This window comes from Lissotriton helveticus, chromosome 11, assembly GCF_964261635.1.
Source record: "Lissotriton helveticus chromosome 11, aLisHel1.1, whole genome shotgun sequence".
Lineage (NCBI taxonomy): Eukaryota > Metazoa > Chordata > Amphibia > Caudata > Salamandridae > Lissotriton > Lissotriton helveticus.
The window spans coordinates 771,118,258-771,146,015 of NC_136072.1; the positions used below are offsets into that span (position 1 = coordinate 771,118,258).

The 27,758-nt window shown below is 43.1% G+C and overlaps 1 protein-coding gene across 1 annotated transcript; it reads left to right on the forward strand.

Annotated features, from left to right (window-relative positions):
* Positions 1–207: 207 nt before the first annotated feature.
* On the forward strand, positions 208–26,064 carry LOC144791876 (gastrokine-1-like). Its single transcript, XM_078666661.1, has 6 exons — positions 208–353; positions 1,164–1,217; positions 9,784–9,873; positions 12,683–12,784; positions 13,120–13,246; positions 25,629–26,064. The coding sequence occupies exons 1-6, from the start codon at positions 342–344 to the stop codon at positions 25,703–25,705; spliced, it is 462 nt and encodes a 153-aa protein (XP_078522787.1). The 5' UTR covers positions 208–341; the 3' UTR covers positions 25,706–26,064.
* The last annotated feature ends 1,694 nt before the right edge of the window (positions 26,065–27,758 follow it).

Genomic DNA, 27,758 nt, shown 5'->3' on the forward strand with positions numbered 1-27,758 from the left:
TTGGTCGCTGCTCAGAAGTTTGTCCCGTCCATTCACAAGGCCTGTTCTCATGTAGGAAAAGGAGGACATGTTAATCCTTGGCCATAATTTATGGACTTGTCATAATATCCCACTGAATCAGCAGTTCGCAAACACTGGGACTGATAAGCCGAATCAATACCGCAATTTGTCATGTACTGACAATATTTATGGCCATTTCGTCATTAAAGGCCGATTATAATCTTACTTTATTGAAACGTACTAAGCTCTCTGTAAGCGACTTTCCGAGACATTCTGTGTGCGTGGCAGCCGGTTCTCAGAGCAGTCCTTCCGTCGGCGTAGTGTTCATCCCGGAATCTAAAATGACGGCCCCTGTAAGTATACCTTCATGTATGAATTTATCAATGTAATGTGAATTAAACCTGGAATTAAATATCAACAGTGAATACTGTTATACTTTAACGCCTCTAGCCAGTGCACAAGTCCTATAAAAAGAAGTGAGGGGACTGACAATATGCAAATGACCTCATGACGTCACGTGCTGAACGTGTCCCGGTGTCTGAATATTACACCCGGACACGTTCAGCATATTACTATGGGGCCCAGCTTCTTAGTAGGGGGGGATAGCATCCACCCTGTGAAAAGAATCGGGGGATGTCGTGTACCAGCGTGTACCCCATGTACCCCGACTCGAGCCCTGCCTCTAGCCCTCGGGAACTGACCTCTGTGTCCTCAGCTCCATAGTTTATGGTTTGCAGCAGTGGACTGTCACCGGGACCATAAGTCCTCACATTGCTTGTCAGTCTGAGCTAAGGGTTACCACTGCTTCAATTGCCTTGTCAGCCAAAATTATGAGCACTTACAAATGATTGGAAATCTGTTGTTAGATGGTACATGAAAAAGAACTCCACTTTGAAGTAACTTTATATAACTTAAAGAATTAGGGAACACGTTGTCATACCGAATTAATAAGGTAGTGAAAATGCCTAAAACAATAAAATAATATAAAACCAGAGGCAAATAAGTTTTTTTTATTGAATTAAGCAAGTAACATAGATCGTACTCCTTTGCTACCATGGCCTGCTTAGTCACTTTCCTGTTTGCTAATGGGGACGTCAACAAGTCGGCAGATCACCTTTTGTTGCCATATGTAACAGTGTTTCATGTTATCGCTTTCCTCTTAGATGTTGGTTGCAGCCCTGCTGGGTATGTCCCTGACCCAAGCATTCGCTGTTCAGGTAAGGGTTCCTTTAATTCAACATTTATATATGGCATCATCCACGTTCATTAAATTGCTTTCCTAAAGTGGGTGCTAAGTAATCCACCAATGGAGCACCTGACAAAGCGAACAAACATTGGTAAATGCATTAGGATTCGCCTATGTGATTAATAATCAGCTGTTTTTGTTGTAAATTGTAGCTTGCTGATAAATTGTACGATATAAGTTACAGAAAGTCTGCTAAAGTGTTTATGTACAATAAGGCAATATATTGTGCTGTTACTAGTGGTATAGTGTGGGTAAGTAATTGCAACATTAAAAAAATTAAATGAAAGAGAGAAATAATGGGATTAATTGATGTGATAGCAATATTATGTGTTCAGACGAGTTCTGACAACGTTTGTGCCTGGTGCCAGTGCACCTGCTGCACCATTCCAATTGTGACCCTATTGCCTGGAAGGTAAGTGTACTTGTGACTGCCTGTTTAGTAGTAAAATATTGCAGCAATTGGTGTTTAGAGGAGTTCCTAGAGCTTTTTGCCCCGGTGCCACAGCACCTGTTGCACTATTCAAATAATGCCACTTTTAACTACTACAAGGCAACTTCCTGTTTAGTAGTAACATTTTGCAATATTTGGTGTTTAGAGGGGTTCCTAGACCTTTTGGCCCCAGTGTCACTGTACCTGCTCCACCATTGAATTCATGACCCTGGTGCCTACAATGTGGCTACACTTGTGACTGCATATTTAGTAGATAAATATATCAATATTTGTTGCTTAGAGGAGTTCTGACAACCTTTGACCCTGGTGCTACTGCACCTGCAGAACCATCAATATCATGGCCCTAGTGCTTGCCTGCTAGATAACTGCACTTGTGACTACCTGCTTAGAAGTAAAGCTTAGCAATATTCTGCGTTTAGTAGGGTCCCTAGAGCTTTTGGCGCCGGTGCCACTGTACCTTCTGCACCATTCAAATCATGCCCCTGTTGTCTGCAAGGTAAATGCACTTGTGCCTATCTGTTTAGAAGTAACATATAGCAATGTTAGTTTTTTAGTGTGGTGCCTAGAGCTTTTACTCTTGGTGCTACTACACCTGCTGCACCATTTAAAACATGACCATATTGCCTGCTAGATAAATGCACTTGTGACTGTCTTGTTTAGTAATACAATTTAGCAATCATCTGTGTTTAGTGGGGTCCTGAGAGCTTTTAGCCCCAGTGCCACTGCACCTGCTGCACCATTCAAACCAAGTCCCTTTTAGCTGCAGGGTAACTACAATTGTGACTATTGGGTAGATGCATCAATGTTTCCATTTGCGATTCCTAAATTGCGAAAATTAAGGAATCGCAATTTAGGAATCGCAAACGGCAATGCATGAACAATTCGCATTTATTTTTGCGATTCTGTATTTTTCCCTAATTGCGATTCACAATTTGCGAATCGCAATTAAGGAAAACCCTTCCCATTGATTCCTATGGGCTAAAAGGCCCATAGGAATGAATGGGAAGGCATTCACATTTTGCGAATTTCAAATTGCGATTCGCAAAATGTGTATGCAATTTCAAGGGTGCAGGGGGGGTCCAAAGAACCCCTCCCTGCACCCCTGAAATGTAACTTTAAATGCAATTTACACACACACATGCCCCAAGGGCATGTGTGTGTGTAAATTAAAACTTTCAAAAATGCAATTTGTGCATATATGAAAGTTTTCGGTCATTTAGCATGAAGTTCAACTTCATGCTAATTTACCACTTCCAAATTGCGAATTCGCAATTAAAAAATGATCATGCATTGCATTTAAGAAATCTGAAATTGCGATTTCTTAAATGCAATCGCAATTTTAGAAATCGCAACATGGTTGCGATTCCTAAAATTGCGAAATGCATGATGCATTCCAAATTAGTCAACTGCATTCGCAAACGGCCAAAAATTGCGATTCGCACCGTTTGCGAATGCAATTGACTTTGATGCATGTGGGCATAACTGTATAGTAGTAAAACATAGCAATATTATGTTTAGAGGAGTTCTGACAACTTTTGGGCCACGTGCTACTGCAGCTGCTGCACCATGCAAATTAAGACCCTGTTGACTGCAAAGTAACTGCACTTGTGGTTGCCTGTTTAGGAACAAAAAATAGCAATATTAGGTGTTTAGTGGAGTGCCTGAGGATTTTGGTCCCGGTGACTCCGGTGCTTGCTAGATAACTTCACCTATGACTACCTGTTTAGTAGTAAAATATAGCAATATTAGGTGTAAAGAGGAGTTCTGACAACTTTTGGCCCCGGTGCCACTGCACCTGCAGCACCATTTAAATCAAGCTCCTTTAAACAGCAAGTTAAATGCATTGTGACTGCCTGCATATTTGTAGAATATAGCAATATTAGGTGTTTAGAGTAAGTCTGAGCGGTGAACTCCGCTCCGGGATTTGCAGAGTTTTCTGCACTTTGCGTTACGCGGAGCTCGCCGAGTTTTGTAAAACCCTGCTTAGCATAGATTTTTTCCCCGCTCACGTTCGTCAACGTCAAGTTGCTGAGTGCGAGTGAGAAAAATCCACCTCCTGGCGAGATTTCTCAATGCAGATGGTCAGATGTCTCATTGTGAGCGGTTGCGTATGCTCGTGACTGCTCACGTTCAGAAACCGTCCACTTCAGTAAAAATCTACTCAAGCGGCAGAAAGGAAGCAGTGCCCACTTGCCCTGTTCATGGTGCCTTTCGCGATGATTGCACAGTGCGGACAAGCACCAAGCACTGAAAATCAACGCCAACAGCATTTAACTGATGCACTCCGCTGCTTGTGGAGCTCCACGTAGTGCGGCTGAGTTTTTTTTGCGCTGAACTCCGCGAACTCCGCCCAGGCTTAGTTTAAAGGAGTTCTGACAACTTTTTGGCCCGGAGCCACTGTACTTTCTGCAAAATTCAAATCCTGTTGTCTGCAAGATAACTGCATTTGTGACTGCCTGTTTAGCAGTGAAATATAGCAACATTAAGTGTTTATTGGGGTGCCTGGAGCTTTTGGTCCCAGTGCCACTGCACCTGCTGCACTATTGAAATCATGATCCTAGTGCTTAGAAGATTTCTAACAACTTTTTGGCCCGGTGCCACTGCATTTGCTGCACCGTTCAAATCATGACCCTGTTGGCTGCAAGGTAACTGCTCTTGTGACTGCCTGTTTAGTAGTCAAATATAGCAATAATCTGGGGCTTAGTGGGGTCCCAAGAGCTTTTTTTCCCCAACACCACTGCACCTGCTGCACCATTTAAATCAAGTCTGTTTTAACTGCAAGGTGACTGCAGTTGTGGCTGCCTGTTTAGTAGTCAAATATAGCAATACTATGTGTTTAGAGGAGTTCTGACAACTTTTGGGCCTGGTGCTACTGCACCTGCTGCAACATTTAGATTATGACCCTGCACTTGTGGTTGCCTGTTTAGTTGTAAAATATAGCATAGCTCTTGTATATAACTTTATTTTTATCATGCAATTTTTGTTACAACATTTAGAATTTGATCATAATGACCAAATAGATTAAGTTGAAAAAATCAATCCGATATTGCCTACAAAGTTCAAAGAAAGGTACTGAGGCATGTATAGGAAATGCCACAAACGTTCAAAGGCTAAGGCATCTGCTTTACACAACTAAGTAATAAAAATCCTGTGTGGGAAGAGTTCTTATCCTGACAGAAGAGATCTTATCATGAAAGTGAATGGGGCTTAAACTGTGTGAATAGCTCTAGTAGAAGTATCGTAAATGTGCGCCCTCAGGGAAAGTTAAAAACAAAAAGTTCCACACAATAGCACTGAACACAGTAATTTGGAATTGGGAACTGATAAATGCCCCCTTTTAAGATATATTAAATACAAGAGATTTCACAAGCACAGCACAAGCGCTGTGCAGGCAAAACCTAAAAACTGAGATTGCCACAGCAAATCCGGGACCCTTGTTTTTCCCTATCCCAAGGGGTCTATGAGTACTCGTACAGAGGGAGTTAACTTACGGATGGATTACTTGTCACTTCCTGGCCGACTGCTTCACCTGAAAGGCCAATAAGGCTGGGTCCAAGTCAGTCGCAGGTCAAGCTAATGCCTGAACTGCGAGTGACTCTTCTCAGAATACACACTTTTCACGCAAGTGCCTAAGAAACAGAACCAAGGAGCTGTAGAGAAGAGGTTGATGTGCGCTTACACCAGAAATGAGGAGAAGCAATAGATTCACAGCCTAGGTCCTAATGTATGTTCCTTCAGGTACTGTGAGAAGACCAGGGAAATCTCAACGGCAGGGGATGTCCAAAGTAGGTTGAGAAGCTGTGCATCCAAGGTACATTGTGAGGTCAGCGGCTGGCTATTCTAAGGAGTTCACTTTAATTAATAACATTGTTTGTATATGCATTTTATGTGCACGTTGTCACTAAACCCTGCCCTTGGTTCTGACCCTTTTTGATGTGTTGCTACACCCCCCCCCACACTCTACAATATTGGGATCCTAGTGTTTGACTGTTCAACTTGATGTTTTAAGGTAGTGACTTTTTATGAAAGGTAATCGAGTCATATGTGTGCTCAGGCTACCTCTGTCTCAGTTTTCCTAGTTCTTCAGTATTCAAACAAATGGACATAACTCTATGGTCATTAAATTATAATTGCTGTGGTTCCATTCTAAATAATGAAAGAAGGACTACCATTTGGCTGCATGGGCAGGGCAAGGAGTGCATATAGATCCTACACAAATAGAGGATATAAATGGGGTTGATGATTTCGGGATATGTCTTGAGAAACTTGATTTGCATTTCAATCATGACCGTGGAAAGGCACGATTTTTACATTCCTTTTATTTCAAATTCAGATGTTTGGCAAAAGAGAATGTTACTTGACCAGGGGTCGGTACTGGGCATCAGTTGAAAGGGACCATCAACGCATATAATTGTGCATTGCTTTTATAGAGGTAAATCATGAATGGTGGGTCTTTTGGGACCCCCAGGGTCTAATTACAAAGACCAATACATTTTTCTCAGCATCCCCACTACTTAGAGTACCCATTACTAGAGGCATTGGTAACTTTCCTGAGGGGGGTTGGTTGCTGGGCATTACAAATGGTACCCTGGGTGTTCCCTTAGAAAATATGAATTACTGCAAGAATCAGTAACACCACTCGTAATACTCCCGGTGATTAATCATAGCTCACTGGTATTTCAGCTGAAGACTCCCAGTGAAACATCACAGATCCGGTGAACTGCTCATCCACCCTCTCCATTAAACCAGACTCAGTAGTCTTAAATTGGGATTTCTCCTATGGCTTACTGTGATATCTGTAAAGGATGCTATCTGCTTAGGAAGTAAAGTTCTCACACTTTAAAAAATGCCATTTTTGTATATGTGCAAAGAACACATGCAACTCAGCACAGGGTTTCAGCCAGAGTTGAGTCACTGATGGAAAGGGAGAGAACAGGACAGCTCAAGTATATCTTGTGGGCATGGTGCTGTATTCCCCCCTGCACTTGTACATTTTAGGCTGCCCTGCGCCACACACATACCCGTGCATCATAGCGAAATGGTGTGAGCATGATGTCTAGAATATAGGTTTTGTACTGGAAGGGTATCCTTCCATCACAAAGTACTATGCTTAGAAATAGTATTTACATGCAAAGGCAGAAAAGTTTTGTGAAAAGAAAACTTTTCCCAAATATTACACCTGCCTTGAGTAGGCATGCATTTTTGTCACAAGTCATCTACCTTTAGTAGATAGGTCTTTGCATCCAAATCAATGGATGGTTGAATGGGAAAACCCATGTGCTACCCATGAGATGCACCCTCGATGCAAGGTACGGTAAAGTAGTGCGAAGCATCGCATAGCGCTTCTTTGCATTACTTCAGGGACACTTTCCAGTGCTGGGTAGTGAATATATTACCAAAACTGTGTAAAACTTTGTATCACATTTTCTCACTTTGGGCCAATGCAAAGCCTTGACAAATCTGGTTTATAGTGTCCTAAATATCATTTACAAAATGTTCGCTCATTTGGCGTTAGTAATAGAAAATTTACACCAATTATAGCAGTATTTTTATAAAGGATATGCATTTTTATTATCAATCCTTTGACTTACAAACGTCATTTTGCCCTTTACTCCATTTCTTGCTGACCCTGTCGGGTGCCCCCTCCCCCCGGTGAAAACAACATCGTCATTCCCACTGGAGTTGCTCTGTAAGTTTTGTTATTATAAACTAGCAGAGCACAAAGGTCCACTGGATTATGCACATTCACAGTGTACATGCAACCATAGTAAAGATGACTACTAATCCATACCAGGGTATTGGTAGAAAGGATGGACAGTGAGTGGGGTGCGAGTGGTGTTCTCTGAGGGGCTCAATATGTGTGGTACTAGATGCCGGTTCTCTGCATTGGGGTTAAGGCTACTGCAGCATCTTTGTACTTCAAACAAGCTCTGCAGCCTGTATTTTGGATACCTTTTAGTAGTTTTGACCATGTCTAGATTCCAGACTAAAAGTTAGATTCAGTCCAGATATCTACTGTGCAACATGAGCAGGTTAACACTCGTCCGGGTGTTTAAAAAAGCAAGTTAGGAAGCACCAACTCCAATAATGACATACCATTGACAGGATATCTCCATGCTCATTCTCCCAGACTGAAAATAAGCCAATTAACAGCAGGTAAATCCCAAGTAGCTGCTCATGCATGCGGGATGTGTAGTTGGAATACCTGGTATGGAGAGTACATATCCTACCCACCAGGAAGATGTAGTCAAGATGTAGCTGACTTAAACAGGCATGGAGCTCCAACTCATGGAGTGACGCTACCCTGAACCAACCAGGTTCTGCAGCCCAGCTGGACTGGACCAAATCTAAAGCAAGATCAACATCTGCATTAGACCAGGTTCCGAACATCCTATAGACACTAAAGTTCTGCACCAGCTGGTGAACATGCTCTACCACTCAAGTACCAGCTTCTTGGTCCATGGTCTCTACAGTCCATTAGTGTGCACTGGTGACCCTGTGATGGACTGAGAGTCTAGCATGAAGAAGGCTGCCACACCACTATGATTTCGTAGATTCACTGTGCGTCAATGCCTGCAGAACAGTAGGGTTTCAATTCTTATCTAAGATCCAACTAATCTTGGTGGGAATCATCTCGTCCAGTTGGTGGCCTCAGTCTACTCACTCAGATTTGTGGACTTCATTGAAAACATTAGCTACAGCCAACCACTTCCATGATATATCTTTAAGTATTTTGAATACCTTTTGAAGCTAAAAAAAACAAGACACATTTAGTTTTGTGGGGCTTCTTGATACTAATTTGAAGACCATGAAACTGATGGCATCCAGATTTTTACCCAGGAGGAGCCCTTTCAGTAGATTTTGTATGCACAGTTAACTTTTGGAGTAAGGATCTTTGAAAATTGGCACAGATAACAGAATATTTTCTCCAACCCACCAAAGTATCATTCTGTAGCCCAGCATTAAGGATGAAACTAAAGTAAAAGAGAGATTTATTATATCCACTTCATTTCAACTCCACATCTACCTAGGTTGAAGACATATATCATCAGGGTACTTTGAAGTAGAGATAAGATTAATATAAGTAATCATACCAACTTGACCATACCTTGATGATGATAGTTGATATTCTGTAGATGATAGTTTTTCTAGTTGATGTGGCTAAGTGAAAGTTTTAAAATTAATAATATGTAGATGAAAGTCAGAGGGACTTGAAGCACTTCACTATGATAGTGCCCTCAGGCCATTGTCTTGCCTGAAGAAGTAATCACATACATCTATCAAAATAACCAATTTTAGGGTTATTTCAAAAGAACAGGTGCATTTTCCATATGAATGTCTGCAAAGAATGTATTCCTTGTTCTGGGACCATAGATTGTAAATCAGCTGTTTATTTTTGAACTCCACTATTCAGTGAGGATGTATAGTAGCGTTTGAGGCTTTGAGTGTGAATGTTATTCTTTGGTATTTAGGGGATCTTTCTTTTATGGTGTGATTGGGGAGTTTTTGGCATTGAAGGGTAGTTTTTGGCCTAACACTATTGTTTGGAAGTTGGAGCCCCAGTACTTTGCTTCCCAACCACTAGCCTTGGCTTGGGCAATTTAGGTATTTCATAGGTGAGGAGGATGTATTGGATGGCTAAAAAGAGGGAGCTGTCATAGTCAAGCTGGGTTTTGTTGACCATAGAGACTAATACTTGTTGGTCTGTTAAGGGAGGGAGAAGGTGTTAGATGGACCATAAAATGCAGAGAGGATATAGTTATGGGCAGTGGTGATTATTGATACAATGTTGGCATTAGTGTACAGAGTGGAATCTCTTGGCCTTTGCCTTACTTTCTTGAAGTTATTTTATGTTTTTGTGGGAGTAGTAGAGTTACCACCATGAGGAGGTTAATGGAGGAAATACAGTTGAGCGACATTTAATCTCTTTATAAAGAGTTCATAGCAGCATGTGCCCTTAAGAAGAGGTATGCTCTTAACAGTCACAGCCTCCAGCACTTTGTTTAACTTATGTTTCAGTTCTTCCTCTCTTGTCAACACTCATTTTCTACATTGACTTGTTTTAATGTATGTGGCGTTTCTGCAGACAGTGGACATTGATGCATTGCAGAAAGTGGCCTACTTGAAGACTGAAGATGGCCTGAACTCTAGGGTTACTGTTTTGGACTACAACTTGGTAAGCAGTTTTATGTAAACTATTTGTGTGTGCAATTTTTATCTTTGGTTCTACTGTTTTCTTGGGCAAAAGTTGACTTCATATTGATTCTCAGTTGGTTAGAATGACTACATTTGATTAAAAACTAGAAAGGCCAATATTTTGTACTCATTGTCATTGAATAACATGAATACATGTCTTTGAAGGATGTTTGGAGCTTACAAAGTTACTATAGATAGGGTGCAGTTTTCCGTCACCTCCTTATCCCAAGCCCTAATTTTTTTAAAGACTCCCTTCCATTTGTTTTAAAACTCACATCTCTGGACCATTCATTGTAACATTTGGTTTGTATGTGTTTTTTTGAATTGTAAACACATATGGTAATTACATTACCAGGAAGAGCAATACAACAATTTAATTTCAGTCATTTAAAGCAACAATCAGGAAGAAAGAATCCCACAAAAATTACTATTTGTGAAAATAGTACCATACACCAGAGGTCTTTGGAGGGTATACTACTTGATTCTTATGAAATCTTGAATATTTCTAAACAAAATGTAGAAGATAACTGTATCAAAATATCCAACTTTACATTCTTTATTACGTCTCTTTTAATAATCATCAAATGCAAGGGTCAGTGAGGTTGGCCTTTAAGAAAAAAGGGCAAGGCAGACCAGGGATGTTAGTGCATCTATGTTTGGCCGGAAAGAAAATGAAGACAGCTCTGCACCTGCCTATACCAGTTAGCCAACTGGAACTGAGGAGATACATGCATTTTAAGCAACCCAGAATTTGACTGAAAACTTTTTGCAGCAGGACCATATATATATATATATTTTCTTTAAATCTGAAAATATTTTGTGCACTCAAGTAGCAGATTCTCAGAATATACCTCATTCACTAAATGTAATATACAGATATTTATGTCAGTTGATCACATGAAGGCTTAAAGCTGCACCACACTGATAGAATCAGTGCTTTACATGAGCCCAGATTGACCAGCTCAGTACGTTACAGATTTATTGTATGCGCCTCCGGTGGCCTTTTTGCCAAAACGATAGTGTGTCGTATGGTGGATATGCTACTGATTAAGGTCCTCCAGCTCTGCCATGCAGTCTTTAAAAGTGAAGAAGAAGTAATGTGATCAGGAACGGTGGCAGATCAACCGCCCTATCTAGGACAACTGATTCAGCCCCATGCCTGGCGAAGATTTGCCGCAGAGGAGGAAACCCCTCTTCAATGCTGAAGGGAAAATTCACTGTCAGAGCTCTAAAACTGCCCCTAACATATTGCTGATGGCTCAGCAAAGAGCTCAACGAGAAGCATTCCAACTGTTAAAGTTGCTCTCTTTTTTCTGTCTTGATGACATTTTCGTTTTTTAGTTTAAAAAGTTAGGTTACAGGTGCACAGCGACAATACATAAATAATATTGGAGAGTGGAATGGGAGAACATTATAGATACCTTCAACCATTCTAGTTTCAAATCCCAACTCGAGAAACCATGGTTTCTGTGACCATTTTTAACTGTACTCATTTACTCAAGCTCGGAAAGTCTAGGTTACCTGTCTAGGTGTTAAGATCTTGGATCTGCCGGTGATAGACAGATCTATGCAGCACGCTAAACCTCTGTGCTTAGTTACTGAGTCTGGAGCTAGTTACAGACAAGTTACAAGTTTATCTGTCCAGCAGGCACAATAATTCCTTTGAAGTCCTACAGTGCCAGGAACTAAACCTGTAATTTATATGTTTGATTTCTTCTGAAGCATCTTTCTGAGGGAGACTCGACCTGGTTACAGGAAACATGTCCACAGTGGACACTGTCATCCCCTATATTACCATGCTGCCAATGAAAAGTGCTATCCGCAGTTAGTCCATGAACTTGCTCACCCATTTATCCATCCATGCACTTACAAACCCATTTACCTATACACGCTCAGTCCTCCAACTTCCATCCATTCACTCACTTATCCATTCACTCAACTGTTCTTCCATGCACTCAGTCAATTACCCAATAACTATCCATGCACTCTTTCATTCATCCATTTATCCAGGTACTGACACATTTTCTTGTTTATTTACCCATCAACATAACCGCACACACACACACATACACACATTTGTCAATCAATGAAGAAACACTTGCACTTTGTCAGAGTTTGCTACATTCATTAAACGGATCTCGTTTCTACAGCTATTGAAGAATATAAATTGAATTCACGCTGTCAAAATATACGAACCAAAAACAGATTGCAATTTCTCACGTGGACATTTATTAAGCATTTAGGCATTTGTAAGTAGCTCCCAAAGCTAGTGTAGTGCTTTGGAATATGCGATTACATCAAAGTGATGATACAAAAATTCTCATTACAAGTGAAGTAGTGATATCCCACTTAGAATAACACGGAAAATACACACAAAGGTTACAGAGGGATTTCAGTCTTATATGTAATACACATTTTATGATAACACATTTGTGGTCCTACCTGTATGGCCCTGAATGTGCTCTGCAATTAAAGTGTTCAAATATGCAGGATCACTTTATATTTAATTAATTTAAATTTATAAAGGATTCGGGAATGTGTCTTCTGTTGACTTTGCAACACTAGAGCAATGCCATGTCGTGTAGGAAACTTTCCACTAACTTATTGAACCCAGTGCAGATACACATTCACAATTCACAAACAAATGGTGAAAAAGGTATATTCCAGAACTGCAAAGCAGGCAAGGGTGAAATCAGGGGAAAGGTGAAACTATCAAAGTCGTTTTTTTATATTTACATTTCTAGACGCACAGAAATCAATCGGTGATCTGCATGTATTTTATTTCATAGGGAGTGGTTGCGACCCGGCTGCTGTCCAATCAGAACTGCGTTGTGATGATGATGAATAGGGAAGTAATTCCCACCTTGGAGCATCTCAGAGAGGAGACCCAGGTAAGGTCCTTGGAGGATCGGCTACTTTTCATTTGGATCAGGGGCTGACAAGGACCCAAAAGAAGCCCGTGAAAAAAAATATATGTAATAGCCCCCTACTGCAATGAGCAGTTGTTACGACTTGCGGGGTAATGGTATGCGGAATCACAACGCGGTCATTGTAACGACCGTGTTGTGATTCCCTTGTGGGCAAAAAGACTGCGGGCTAACGAGGCATATTCGCTCAAAATGATTAGAATGAAACTTGCCTGATTTAGTGAATGTTGAAAATAGGGTAAGGAAGTTCTTGCTTGATTAACGTGGATTAAATGCTATAACTGTTCATTTATTTTCAGAATCCTCCCAGGCCACAGATGTCCTACTCCCTTATGAATACACCAATGAAAAATGCAGCATTGTTTGGGAAACAAGTAGAGCAGTTATGTGCCGGTGTCCCTAGCTACTATGCAGAAGAAACAGAAAGTGAGTGGATTTAACTTTTAAATGTTGTAGAAAAAAGAGGCAGGCTCGATGTGCACACATTTAGCCCTTTGTCAGGGGATTTCACTGATGATCACAGCAGAAGAATTAGTGAAGGAATCTACAACTGTTTATTGGGGCCTTTGTGCTCAGCCCACATTTGATTAGAAATTCTTATTTGTAATTACTTATATCTTTTACATGAATATGTGGAACATTATCATGCCAGCTTATTTCCTAGCAATAGTATGCTCGAGTAGTTCGGAAATATCGGTCCTGTTCTAGTGAAAAAACGAAGGTTTAGAAATAACATTGATCTTTGCTTTAAAAATATATATAATTCACTGGAAAAACCACAAATGTTAAAGGGATATAGTTATAGTTAGTCACTTTAGTTGTAGTGAAAATGTTATAGTTAGGTAAGATAATAAGATTTTAGACTGCCTTCAGAAAAAAATCTAGAAATTCAATGAAACTAAATTTGAAGGCATAGTTAAGTGCTGCAATAATATAAAGACTTACATTTAAAAACAAAACAAAACACTGAAATTCTCTAGTTGTAGTTTACTGGCCGAATTATAATTTGTGCCCCCATTGTGCACTGCTTCTGACCTCACATATTACATGACATCATGATGACATCACAGATCCCTCAGGGCAGGCCCTGTGTTCAACACCCAATGAGCAGCTGATCCGTTCATGGGAGGCCAACTGTCTATGGACCTCCGTCTAACTTGTTCATGTGCTTTTATTATTTTTTGGCTGTTCCCTAGCTTTATCACTGTACCAGAGCTGAGGAGCCAAAAGTGATACTGTGCAACCACACAAGCTTTACTTGTTGAAATGTGCATGGTCTTGTAGTGTCGCAGCTCCTGTGGGTGTCCCACAGTACTACAAGGGGTGGGGGAGCACAATGTGTCCCGCTCGACCGGCGGCATGAAAGTTTATTATTTTTATTTTGCCCCTTGTGGGATCCATCTGGGATCCCCAAAAATAGCCTGGGGGTCCTTATTTTGCTGTTTGTATGTCAATTTGCTTGTAAACACAGGATACAGTGTCAAAGTGCCTGATTCCTGAATTGGTAGCTGCAACATTTCTCTTAATGTTGCGCAGCCAGCCAATCATGTAGCTCAGTCCTGAGGAACCTGTACTGATCATGTGGGACCGAAGGGTCTGACAGAAAGAAACAAAGCAATGACAGCAAATCAGAACACTGTTTTTTAAATTTGTGGGGCTCAAAAATGGCTGAATGGATTTACGCCAAATAAAAATCAGCACACTTTCCACTCTTTACCAAGTGTACCTTTTTTACTGAACCTTTAGCTGTTGGTATTAGGGGCAACAGGGGTGTGGAACTACCAATTTTGAGAATGTCTAAATTAAAGTTATTTGCGGACGATATTGTGCTTTATCTTAAGCCAGAAAAAAAGAATATTGAAGAATTAATGGCAGAATTCTATCTTTTTCAAGCAATAGAGGGATATCAAATAAACCATAACAAAACGGAATTGCTTGTATTCAATGCTTTGCCTGGTATATTCCCTTTAAATCTTCAGCAACAGGCATCTACCAACCAGCCAATTTGGTATCTAGGGGTTAGAGAAACTAACCTATGCAAAGAACCTTAAAGACTACATTATGGACCAATGTTGAAAAACATTATGGAATTATTCGATGGATGGACATTTCTCCACCTTACATTGATAGGATGCGTAGCGTTAATTAAGATGTCTATCCTACCCTTGTTGATTTTTATTTTTTCAAATATATCGATCAAAATCAATATGGCATATTGTAAGGAATTGGACACACTTTTTAGGCAATTCATTTGAATAAAAAGGCTCCTAGAGTCAAATTCCCAATATTCCAATTGGATATAAGTCAGTGTGGATTGGCTTTACCCAACATGTATTATTATTATGAAGCAGCCCTCTTGGATAGAACAGTGTGGATTTAGGATGGTGTAATAACACAGGATAACTTTTTTTTTAAAAGATGGTGAAGGAGGAGGGGTCTCAGCTGCTGGCTTTTGTAAAGACTGCAAAGCTCCCAAAAAAACAAAGATATAAGATTCTTCAGGAATACTCTACCTGACTGCAAATATTTTTTGCCGCAAATGGACAATATGCGGGCTATAGGTATCTGCAGTTAGACGAATGCCAGGTCTTGGGGTTGAAATCCCTAAAAGTCATTTAGGATATTGGTATATAAATGTATTTAAAGAATTAGGACATTCTATGATTGGAAGTAGTATTACCCAATGGCAGAATATCCAAGAAAGATGTGGTGATCGTTGCAAGTTATTTTATTTTGGATATCTGCAGATTGTGCACTTTATGAATACATTTTAATGTACTAATGAGCATCATCTCTTTACCAACAACGATGGCTCCCTTTAAGATGAAAATTAAGGGGATTTGAATTTGGCATAGGCTACTAAGGAGCCAAACGGAAGGCCTTTTGATGAATAACTTTTTAGAGAAGATTTTATTGACAGCTCGGGGGCATATTCACAAGGGACTATCGCCGAATTAACGGCACTTTAGCACAGCCAAAGCCGTGATAAATTTACCGCACCAATCACAAGCTGGTGCTAACAGTCCATAGCACCAGTTTCCCCGCGATAGCAGCTGCAAAAAACATCGCCACAGAGGACCTCCGCAACCATCACTGAGATGCAGAGTAGTTGTTTCTATGCATAAAGCAGCGAAAACACGACACCTCAACATTCACAATGACCAGCCAGATCAGTGATAAGAACACAAAACACGCAATAAGGCGCGTTAGCAGCAGGAAATTAACACCTGCTCTGACCTGGTGTAAAGTCAGACCACACCCTACACCACAAAAGGGAGCACAGCCCAGGGCGCCATCGGAAGGGCAACAGATGCCATGGAGCCAGATATCATGCAGCCCGGACACCCAAGAGGGCCACAACACCCACCCGGCACACACCCCCCTGGACCACCACAGAGGCAGCGCAGACAAAGACAGTGGCCCCCCAGGAAACACACCTGCCTCACAGGCCCAAAATCTTACAATGTCACTGTCCACTACAGGCTGAAAGGGACAACCATCCTACGCATCCTGGCCATCATCGACCAACAGTCCAACGGCACCAACACAGCAGACAACCAACATCCCACCCCACACCAAGCTGCTGACTGTTCTGCACCTGTTGACCCCTGGCACACCCCAACCAATACCCGCCAAAGACAGCAGAGTCTCACAGCCAGCCACATCCAAGTCCCTTACACCTGTCCTGGACATCACCCTCACCCTGGCTCCCCACGCCCCACACGTCCAACACATGCGCAGAAACCGCCGGAGACCAGGACCACACGCCATAGCTGGATGCACAAACGTGCTGGGGAAAATCCACTGCACACATGTTCCACCTGTGCCCCCTGGTGACACAGCACACAATCAGCGCAACAGGAAGCACACGTCATACATCAAAGTGCAGGCAATATCCGAACACCATGGGACCTTCACCAATATTGCCTCCAAATGCACAGCTGGTGTACATGATCCCTACATCCTCCGACAGTCCATCAGCAACCAGCGTTCCCAGGATGGCACCAAGGGAAATGCACAGTCCCATGGCAAGTTCCCAAATATCACCCCAGTCATCTCAACTCCACAACCATGCAATCCACAACAGGGCAAAGCACATGTAACAAATTCACAACCAACATGCATAACAACATGCCCACCCATCAGACCCTTTAGAACAACTTACAATGGTAACCTGGGCAAGCCGTGCACATGACCAATCAACGGCATGGCACCTCAGCCACACAATATCCAAATGTGGGGAGAGGTGGCAACCAGGCATGTGTGAAGGAGGCAGTCGACCCATGATGGGGAAGGTACGCAATGCCAAGAGTGGCGGCGGTGTACTGGACAGACCGCAGTATGCAGAACACACCCATATCCATGGCGACATAGCCCTCTGGTGTATGGAGTGTAGAGGATAGTGGATGCAACCATGTCTCCCCAGCCAGTGGGGGTCTCGTGGAAATGTTGCTGTTATGCCCTCCCATAAGCGTGAGCAGAGTGGGATGGCCCGGCGTACGCCAGGCCAGCGTAGGGGTGTAAATAAAAAGCACATTGCCCTGGGCGTGGTCTTCTTCCGGAAAGCCCAACATCTCTGCCAGGGCGGCGCCTCCCACCCTGCCACGAGGCCAATGCCGTCCTCGTTAGCGGAGTTGCTTGAGATCCTGTGCGCCTGCGATACACCGGGTCGCTGGACCACGAACCCATCAGGCCCGACCCTGCGTAGCCAGGCCACACTGATCAGCAGCCAACACCAGAATATGTCAAGGAGGTCCCAGAACGTGCCTGTGTAAGCTCCAAGCCCGAGGCCCGCGACCCTGCCAGCCTTTCAGACCATCGTTGGCCCACATTACTCTTTCCTTGTTGACATATTCTACCATGGTCCTCTGTGTCCCAGTGAGTCCCAGATGTGAAACTGTGCCCTGGCTCCTGAATGGCACTGACCCCAAATCCGGGCCAGCGGCCACAGCACCAGACTCCCTTCGATCCCTGAGGCATAGTTCCATTTGGGTATCTTGCGACACGTGGTGCCACTAACCCTGTTCAACGCCAGCCGGCAACACGTGGTGCCGCAAACCCTGTTCAACACCAGCCGGCAACACTTGGTGCCACAAACCCTGTTCAAAGCCGGCCGGTGACACGTGCGGCCACAAACCCTGTTCAACGCCAGCCGGTGACACGTGCTGCCACAAACCGTGTTCAATGCCACCCGGCAACACTTGCTACCACAAACCCTGTTCAATGCCAGCCGGTGACACGTGATGCCAAAAACCCTGTTCAACACCACCCAGCAACACGTGCTGCCGCAAAACCTGTTAAATGACAGCCGGTGACACGTGGATGAGGGGCCAGGACTACCATGCTGACCAGGTTGTCTCACATCCAGCACCTAGTCGTGAATAATGAATGGCAGAGTCCACACCAGTGGTTGCATGGAGAGGAGTAAGAGGAAGATGCGGCTCAGTCCGGATGAAAGACGGGTCATAGACACGGAGGTGACCTAACATGTGGTACCTTTGAACCTGAACTGTGCAGGCCAGTGGGGCCACCAACCTATGGCAGGGACAATCAGTGAATAGTCCGTGCTGACTGCTGCCTCCGCCCAACACAGCTCTCGGCCTAGGTTGTGCTCGAGTAGGTAATACATTGGAACTGAACATCTAGTCTTGCATCTTGGCAGAGAGAAAAGAATCATCATTATGGAGGTGTTCGTACATTACCGACAACTGCCCTGGTGTCACTAGCTCTGTGCATCGCGAGCCAACAACACGTGGCTGTTGTCCACTGCCGAACGCTGCCTCCAGCCTACACTGTTTCTCAGTAGGTCACAGAGTCATGATTTTGCAATGGCGGAATTCCTATCAGTGTACCGGCATCATCGCAGACTGCATCCCCACTCAGCCCCGGTGTCACTAAGTCCGTTCCCCGACATTCATGGACACTCTTTGGTGGCGTCTGAGTCTATGGTCTATAGGGCAATTTTCATCTTCATGTAGCTGATACCGAATCGGTGGTGGCAACGAGGCTGTCGCATTCCACTCCTCCATTTGCTGCTTTTGGTTAAAATCAAACCTTTCGGCGTCATGCCCTGGAGGACACCTTACACTGTCCCTCGAATCCTTCTGCAACATACATCTCGGACATTGATGGTGACCCATTCAGGTCACATGGCCCATCTGACTGCGCTGCAAGTCACCGTCCCGTGGCTGGTGCCTGTGCCAGCCGCAGTGCATCCGGGGCCACTAACTATGTGTTGGTGAGGTCCGGGATCCCTTCTCCGGAGACATTGGATGGTCCCTGAGGCATAGGCCTTGGGGTCATCAACGCCATTTCTCTGTGGCCTTGCGATGTATGCAGCCTCCGGACCCAAATGCATCCCACCAGGGTTCACACACAAAAGCGGGTCCAGACCAGCCTGGACGTCACACACGCCACCACTACAAGGACGACCTCCAACCGCCATCTGCCAGAGTTGAAACGGTGGTCCTGACAGACCTACGAAGTTGATCAGACCTGTTGTTGATGCCTTCATCGGCGTGATACTCTGCTCAGCACTCCAGGTGCCAGTGACTCATTGCACCGCAGGCCATTGTCCTTTGCTGATTGTGTTTTGTGCTGTGGAGTGGGTGCACAGCTATGTCACATCAAACAGTGCGGGGGCCCTGAGAGGTTGATGGTGAAGATGATGCAGGTCTAACACACTCCACTACAGCTGCATCAGGAATATGTCGAAGGGACACAACCCGAGACTTCTTCTTCACATGAGCGCGCTCATCTTTAGTGTCTCAACCCCACTGCACTGCAACTCACGGACACTTCTCTTTGCATGTTGGCTGTCCTCTGGACTTTCTCTGGCTCACTCCATGTTGCTCAGTAGTTGACTCTGTAATGCATGTGTTTTCTGTTTCCATTGCACTGGTGTCCAATGTTCAAGTGGTTGCCAGCACAAGACATTCTGTGTGGAATGACTTACACTCACCCCACACACATCCAGCACAGGCATCATTGTACACATGTGCCCGTAGCCAGTTCAATATGATATTTGCGTGTGTCTCTGTGGTCTTGTAGTAAGCAAGTGGGCCCTGGGCCCTACGACATTACATTGTGCTGTGTACATCGGATGTAGACATGTCACCGCAGTCAGGGGGTTGGAGCTTGGACATGTAGCTTAGTCGTCACCCACTCAATTCATAATGGGAGTGGCGGGGCCATCGTACGTAGAGCCAATATGGGTGTATGATTGCTATTTGAGCGCCCCTGGGCATGGTTCTGAGCTGTGAGTGTGCATCTGCATGTGTATCTATGGCAGTGTGGGTCTCCTTAGTAGGGTGTGGCTGGGCCCTGAATGGTGATTGACCCCTACGTATGTGTCCTGGTGACACATGGCATTGGGGTGCCATGTGTGGGTGGGTGGGTGAAGTGTTGTGAGCCAGCTATGCTTGTGGGTGCTTCCTGCTGTGTGGTCTGTTGCAGGCTCGGTGTTCCCCCCTGAGTAGCTTGGCTGTCTGGGTCCTGATGGGGGTTGCGTGGGATATCCATGGGTTGCTGTAGGGCGTCGGTTTCGACAGTGTGGTGGTCCTCTCCAGCTTCACTGATGTGTTGTATTGTGTGCCCTGCTGAAGGTGTTGTGTGCCCCTCTGTAATGTGAAGGGGAGGTGCGTGTTGACTTTGTGTTGACATATATGTTGGCGCAGTGTGCTGGTTTGCCTGTAGACTGTATGGCAATGTACATTGTGACTGTTTCGGGGGTTCTGGATTCTCCTGCTGAACAGTGTACATTTGGAATACATGACGGATGTGAGGTCATACGCGTATATTTCCATTTCACTGTTTCCGGCTCTGTCAGATGTAGTGGGCATGTTTCTGTGCATGTGCGGAGCCAGTTGGGTCCTCCGTTCGGCAGTGTCAGCTATGTGCGTTGTTCCACGTTGTCGTCAATGTGGGTTTGCTGTTCGTGCTATGTGTGTGTGCTGCAGTGTGCCAAGGGAATCTGTGACATGATCCTGGGTGTTTGTGGGGGTGCAGTGTGCTACGACTCATTGTTCATGTGTGCCATTGTGCCCAGCTTCCCCGTCCCCCAGTCCCTGTTCGTTGCACTCCCTCTTGATGTCGTGTCAGCTCCTCTCGAGCTGTGTCCATACTCCCTAATCCTTACACCGTGTCCACACTGATGACTGTGGCCTGGGTTTCCTCAAGCTCCTCCGGTGGCGCTGGGCTGCCACCTCCTTCGCCGTTGCTGCCTTCCTTTTGGCAGCGGGTTGGTGCCTGGTTTAGGTAGTCACATCATGCTGGCGCCTATTGGCTTCCTGGATTGGCCTCCTCAGCACTCCGACTGCAATCCGGGTGGTCTGCTAGTGGGTCGGTTCAGGGCTGGCTTTAGCGCTGGTGGTGCCTGGTGCGACAATCACTTTTGGCGCCCCCACATCCCTTGACCGCTTCCTCAGATTCTCTCTCATATAGATATTTCTAAACACAGTGCCCCCAGAGGTCACAGTGCCCCTTCCACAGGTCAGCGCCCAGTGTGACTGCACCATTCGCACTGCCCTAAAGCCGGCCCTGGGACAGTCGCTCGTAGTGTACTGTCACCTCCGTGACGCTGGTCTTGTTTTCCTGCGGTCTGCACCCCATCTTCCTCTCCCTCTTCTCCTTGGCCTTCCACGACCCCGTTGTTCCTTGCTGGGGGTCTAGACTCTAGAGCCTAGCAAACCCCTGAAAGTTCCTGCGAAATTATTCCCAAAATCAAAAGTCTCTTTCCTCTAAAAAACATTCAGATTCATCCCTTACTTTATTATCAAGATGCACTGTTTTAAAACACCTATTTTCACACAGTAAAGAATGGTACTGTGTTAGAGATCGAATTTCTCTTTATCTGCACTCTAGCTATGAGCAAACAGTAGAATATTAAAGTAACCTCTGCAAGCATTGGCATATATCCTCAATCCCAAAAATAAGGACTCATTTACTTATCTTTATTCTCCTACCTAGGAGACATTCCAATGCGTTGATCACCTTGCACTAGAAAGTTGATAGAGACTTAAAAGTCATCAACGTATGACTTAAATGGGCCCATGTGGTTTTACATCTGCAATAGCTTTTTGTGACACCCACAATCGTTGTTAGCCTGCATTGGGAAAAATAAAGTTGATGAAAAACAGAAACATTATGTATTTTTATATTACTGGCATCAAGTAATTTATGCAATACAAAACTTTCAATATATACTAATCCTCTAAGCAGAGGCCTTTTTTTATTTTCCCAATCCCCCCACAAATTATGACACAAAGTATCCATGTATTCCAATCCACCTCATCAGCAGTAAGATGACTACTGTAGGTCCCTGACAGACATCTCCTTTTAAATCCAGCCTGTGTAGAGCTTCCTCCACTCTTTTAATCATTTCCTTCTCATCCCATGTGTCCAGTTGTTTTCCCACCATTTTTAATTGGAGCTATTTCAACCATTAGACGTCAGACACCCCCACCAGTTGCAGTTCTTCAATGGATCTATGCTTTTATTAGTCTGATGAAACCCTGCATCAGAAAATCAGTAGAAGAAACCACCTGGAAGAAATAACGCAATTTTTACTCTGTTGTAAGCCTATGGGAAATTCTGTACTTACTCAGCTGCAAACAAAAAATTATATCTTCTTCAGCAGTGCTGACCAATAATATAGTTTTAGGCCGGATAGGGGGGCATATGATCAAGAACGTCAATAAAAGGATCGCCGCTTTAGCGGCAGGAAACTTCCGCTAAAGCGGCGATAATGGGCTTGATAATATGCTCTTGTGATTTCCCATAGCAGCCCAGGTTCTGGTGTTAACCTGGGCTGCTAGGGGAATTCACAAGGGCATATTATCAAGCCCATTATCGCCGCTTTAGCGGCAGTTTTCTGCCGCTAAAGTGGCGATAATTTTATCGACGTTCTTGATAATATGCCCCAGAGTTCCTCCACCCTTCAGCAAAGATCTGGGAGATTTTATAAGGCTCATTGTGAAGGTTTGAAGGCACAAATAAAATTTGAAATGTCAATTTACACTTTACTGAAATAACTAGGATTAAGAAAGAGAGAGTGGTAATTTAAAAAGCTGAATTTCAGTAGAATTGCATCGTTTATTGGATTTAGGCAGCCAATCATAGTCAAGTGAAGTCTATCTCACCATAGCATCTTCTGAAACCCTTTCAAGTTAACATTCGCTATCAATAGCAATACCAAGTATTTCACAGTCTTAAGCAATTCAGTTACAAGTGAGTTATTCAAAAGCATTAAAGCACAATTTGATTCATTGACATGGTACACAGATAAAGACCCAAGCTCTCCTAATAGGTATGAGGCCTCTTGTGTATGGTTTTATTTTATTGCACACATTTTGCCTCTTTTTTTCATGGTGTTGGATAAGCACCTTTCAATTAGTTCAATTCAATTATCTTTCTTCAGCTTATGAAATCATAAAAGAGTGCACAGCATAAAGAACATCAATATACATTCATTGTATCACAGCAAATACATTTAAAACATGAACATAAGAAAATGCATAAAGTGACATGTACATTAAATAGGTTATTTGCAGGCAATAGACTTATACTCTACTACAAGAATTCGATTCATAAAGTGACTCGTGCATAAAAAAGAAGGGGAAATAATATAAAAACTAGGCAGTAAATGGGCCAGACCCATGTTCCCTGCTCAGTAACACTATAGAAAGGCTAAAAACAAATTTAATAGTAGATCACCATTAAAACCTTACATCCCCACCATAATCCTCAGTCTTACTGCAGCTGATATACATGTATGTAAAGACATATTTAGTTTGAAAGAGTTTTAAATAGAATAAGCTGGTCTACACTTTCCTGATGTTTAAAAACCGGGGTAACGGATTTTAAAAATATTTCTTTGGCATGGCATATAGTTTCCAAAAAATGAAAACATTTAACATGGATTGATGTGACCAGGTATCAGAAGGGACATAGTTCAATGCCTGATTCACTATCGGTGGCACTTGAATAAGAGACCAGAAGATGAGCTATATTAAATCTAAACCATAGCAAGTAAAATCTCTGATGGTGATAAGATAAAGAATAGAGGTCGAGCTCCAGACGGTCTGTGGTAAGAAACATATCATAGGCAGCTACTCTCTTCTTATTGAGCTGTTGAGTTTATTTTCTCCTCCCTCACCTAGTGAGAAATTCTTTTTTTTTTCCTGTGGTTTATGAAAACTTTCAGGCCAATCAGATTCAAGGGTAGTCCTTCACGTCTTTAGATAGGGCCTTAGCATCTTGTAAAACTTCTTTCAAGTTAACATTCACTGCCAATAGTAATGCCAAAAATGTCACTGCCTAAGCACATCAACCACAAGGGGCATATTATCAAGAAACGCCGTTAAAATTATCGCCGCTTTAGTGGCAGGAAACTGCCAGTGCTGCATGAAAAGGGGGAGTTATACAGAATTTTGTTATTATTGTAGTCGGAGTGTCGCTTTGAAAATCACAAATAAAAGGAATGGATTATGACTTCACACACCATGGTTTACTACATAGTGAACTGGTCTCCATGACTAGTTCAGAAGCATTTGATGACAAGAACAAAGGTGTGTAATTTTCAGTTGGAATTCCAGCATAAACGCAAGTAGAGACAGATGTGAAATAATTCATACTATTTCTAATCTCACGATATTTAATGGCACCTATGATGAGGAATATGAAGTGCTATAGAGGTGCACTTGAAAATAATTTTTTTTAAAAGATATTTCGGTGAATTCAATACCCATGTCCTGACAGTGTCCTTGATGTCCTTTCAGTGTTCGGACAATGGTTTAAGAATATGTTCCAAGTCACAGATGAATGTGTGCTTTATTTTTTTTTGTTCTCTCCCTAGACCTGCTATCTTTAAAGCATATGCAGCATTGTGCAAAACAGTTGTACTGTTTGTACATAAATGAACTCTTATTCACCATATGCCCTGAGGTCCTGCTCCGCTCAGTCGCTGAGCGGACAGCAGAAGCTCAGCTCCAAAGCAGGAAGTTTCCTCATTGCATGTGAAAGTGGTCAGTGGTTGCACGTGCCCAAGTGGCGCATGGACGTTAGGTGTGTTTGAGGCATCGACTTAGGTAGAAGATTTTACCTGAACTTGGACCTATCGCATGATCATGAAATGGTCTACGCTATTCTCATCCAAATTTGCACATAAGTTGTCCTTCTTACCACTGTTTCAGTGTAATTTAATTATGTATTTAATTGCTATATAGGAATTATGAGATTAGGCAACCATGTAATTTTGAACTCACCATTTACCGTCTGCTGCAGAATTTGCACATTTCATCAATCTAAATTTTATTCTAGCATAAAGTGATCAAATATTACTAAAAGAAATACTGATCTCATGGTGCAGTATTTCTCCACACTTTGCAATAGTTTCCTAGTCAACTTACATTTGTTAACTAACCACCCGCGGGTACTGCCATGTCTTTACCTCTGCTTCTAGATAACAGCCTGTATATATTACAAATGCATTGACAGTGGTGGTGGGAAAATCCATTTCAGTTTTGGCCAGTTCCACCTGGCAATACCTATTTAGAAGTGCAATTTCTCTATTGAAGCTTAATCTAAGTTGTTTGAGGGGGAACAGAATTGTCCACTTGATCAGATTGTACAAGGGCAGCTCAATGCATGTATGATAGGTACCATGTAGGGTCTCAGAGGTGTGATGCAACTGCCGTAGGGTCCACAAAATGTGGGGCAACACCAGGTAATTATGGATTACTGTTGTAAACAGCAGAAGAGGGAGAGGGTTGACATTTGTACTTAAGGTCTGTCTTTTTCTGTTTTTCAGGAACCACATATTCTGCCCCCTGTGAAACCATCATAACCATCTTGGGTGTCACCATTTGCATGGTCACACTTCATTAGTTCCACAGGACCTCTGATTACAGATCCAGGAGCGACCACTGATGAAGGAAAAATGCAATTTTCTTGAGCTTCATTAATGTCACTATAATAAACTTAAGAGCTAACTAGTTCAATTCATTTACAGCTACTTTATATGTTACGTTGTCATTATATTTCAAAAGGATGAATCCCTAGTGTTTATAAAAGTGAAATACAAATGTAATCAATCAAACATCTAGTACAAGAGGTAGCAACAGAAATATGCATCATTGTCCTTGTGTCGATTCAGTTCGCTTTTGGGCTTCTCTGGTACCCATAATTTTTCTCATGCATTTATTTTTAACTATGTATGATTCAATAAATGCACTTCATCCTCAAAACTTGGTTCAGATTCACATGATTTCAGCATGAAGTGCTGAATAGTGGCTGTAAATGGTCAGGTCTTTTCATTAAAAAAAAATAGAGTCATTTCCTGATCCCACCAGCAAGGATAAACATTATCCTAATCACCCCCAATGTTTTCACAAACGAAGGATTAGCAATTTTCCCATTACCATGGATTTAACTCTCCAGTGGCCATCTCTCGAATATGCAGTTGCTTCTGTCACAAAGCTCCATAATATATATGCATAATATATATGAATGAGGATGTAAGGTGGTCATTGCTTCTTTTTTTGGCCGCGGTTGCAGGTGGTGAGCACCATGCTCATTTTGGGGTCTCAAACCTATTTGATATCATCAGATTTTAGCACAGAGTATGAGCGAAGATCAGAAAAGGGAAAGAAGTAAGAAGATAAACACAGTAAGATAACAGTAAAAAGAGGAAAGCAGAGGTGAAAAAGAACTTGCAAGACTGACATAATAAGATAGGAAGTTTAGAATGATGCAAGAAAGAAGCATGAGATGGAATCAAGATTCAGTAACCTTGGTATTCGGCACCATGGCATTCAGAGGAGCTTTTGGTGAGTTCCTAAGAAAAACTTTGGTACCATACACTCACAAGATTCCAGTGTGTAATGGCAGGACGGTAGTATATTTTGAATAGTTGGAACTGGCTAATTCCAAATGCCACATCCAAATGGAGCCTACAACTTTTAAATTCAAATAGAGCCCTTTGCAGTCCGTGCATACGTATATGAGCTTGTTTGTCAGTGCAAACCTTGAATATGTCTTCATAAGAAATGGTGATCTGGTTTACCGAGAGCCAATATATTCCTTGATAGGTGATCCCTCTAAAAGTCTGGAGTGTCTGTGGAAGTCAATCACAGGTTAGTCATATCATTTATAACTTCTATTGAATAGATTAATACATCACGTTTATATAGACCAACGAAACCAACCATTAGATTAGAAATCGGCAGATTTTGGATGGTTTATATATCCATATTTCGCTATATGTATGCATCTTTTTACACTCAAAATCTGACTCTTTCATGCACCTTGAGAAAGCTTTACAAAAGCAAAGATATCCTGCTGGCACTCGTCCTTCCCCATATCCTCCCGATCATGTGTCAAGTTGTGCTGGTTGAAGGAACAATCTCGGCCATGTCTGAACTGGGGTGGTGTGGAGTGCAAAAAAACGATGGTTTTAGGCCCAGATCTCTGTACTGGGGTGAATGTATGACATTGTTCTGCATTCTGTCCATCAATTGTTGTTTTTGAACAATCTCGCTCCCATAGCTAGTGGCAACCTAGGAAGTTCGTTAGTCTGCAATGGAACTACCCTTCCACCACTGTCTACCACTTAGGGGTCCATTAGGATGGCGGACGGATCGCCACCGCCATACAGGCGGTGGCGATCCGTCCGCCATCCCTGCCCGTCCGGCACCTTTCTTCCCCCGCCATATTACGATGGTGGGGGGGACCATGGCAGAGGGGAAGACCGTCTGCCGCTTTTCCGCGGCGGAAAAGGCCTGATATGGTGGCGGTGTCTATCAGACACCGCCAGCCATTTTAGGATGGCCGGTGAGGAATGCCTTTTTGTGGCGGCAGGCATACGGTCTTTGCTTTGGGGGCCCGTTGCGGGCCCCCAGGGTGAAAGTGGGTGTGGGGGCTGCACATGGGGGGTACCTAT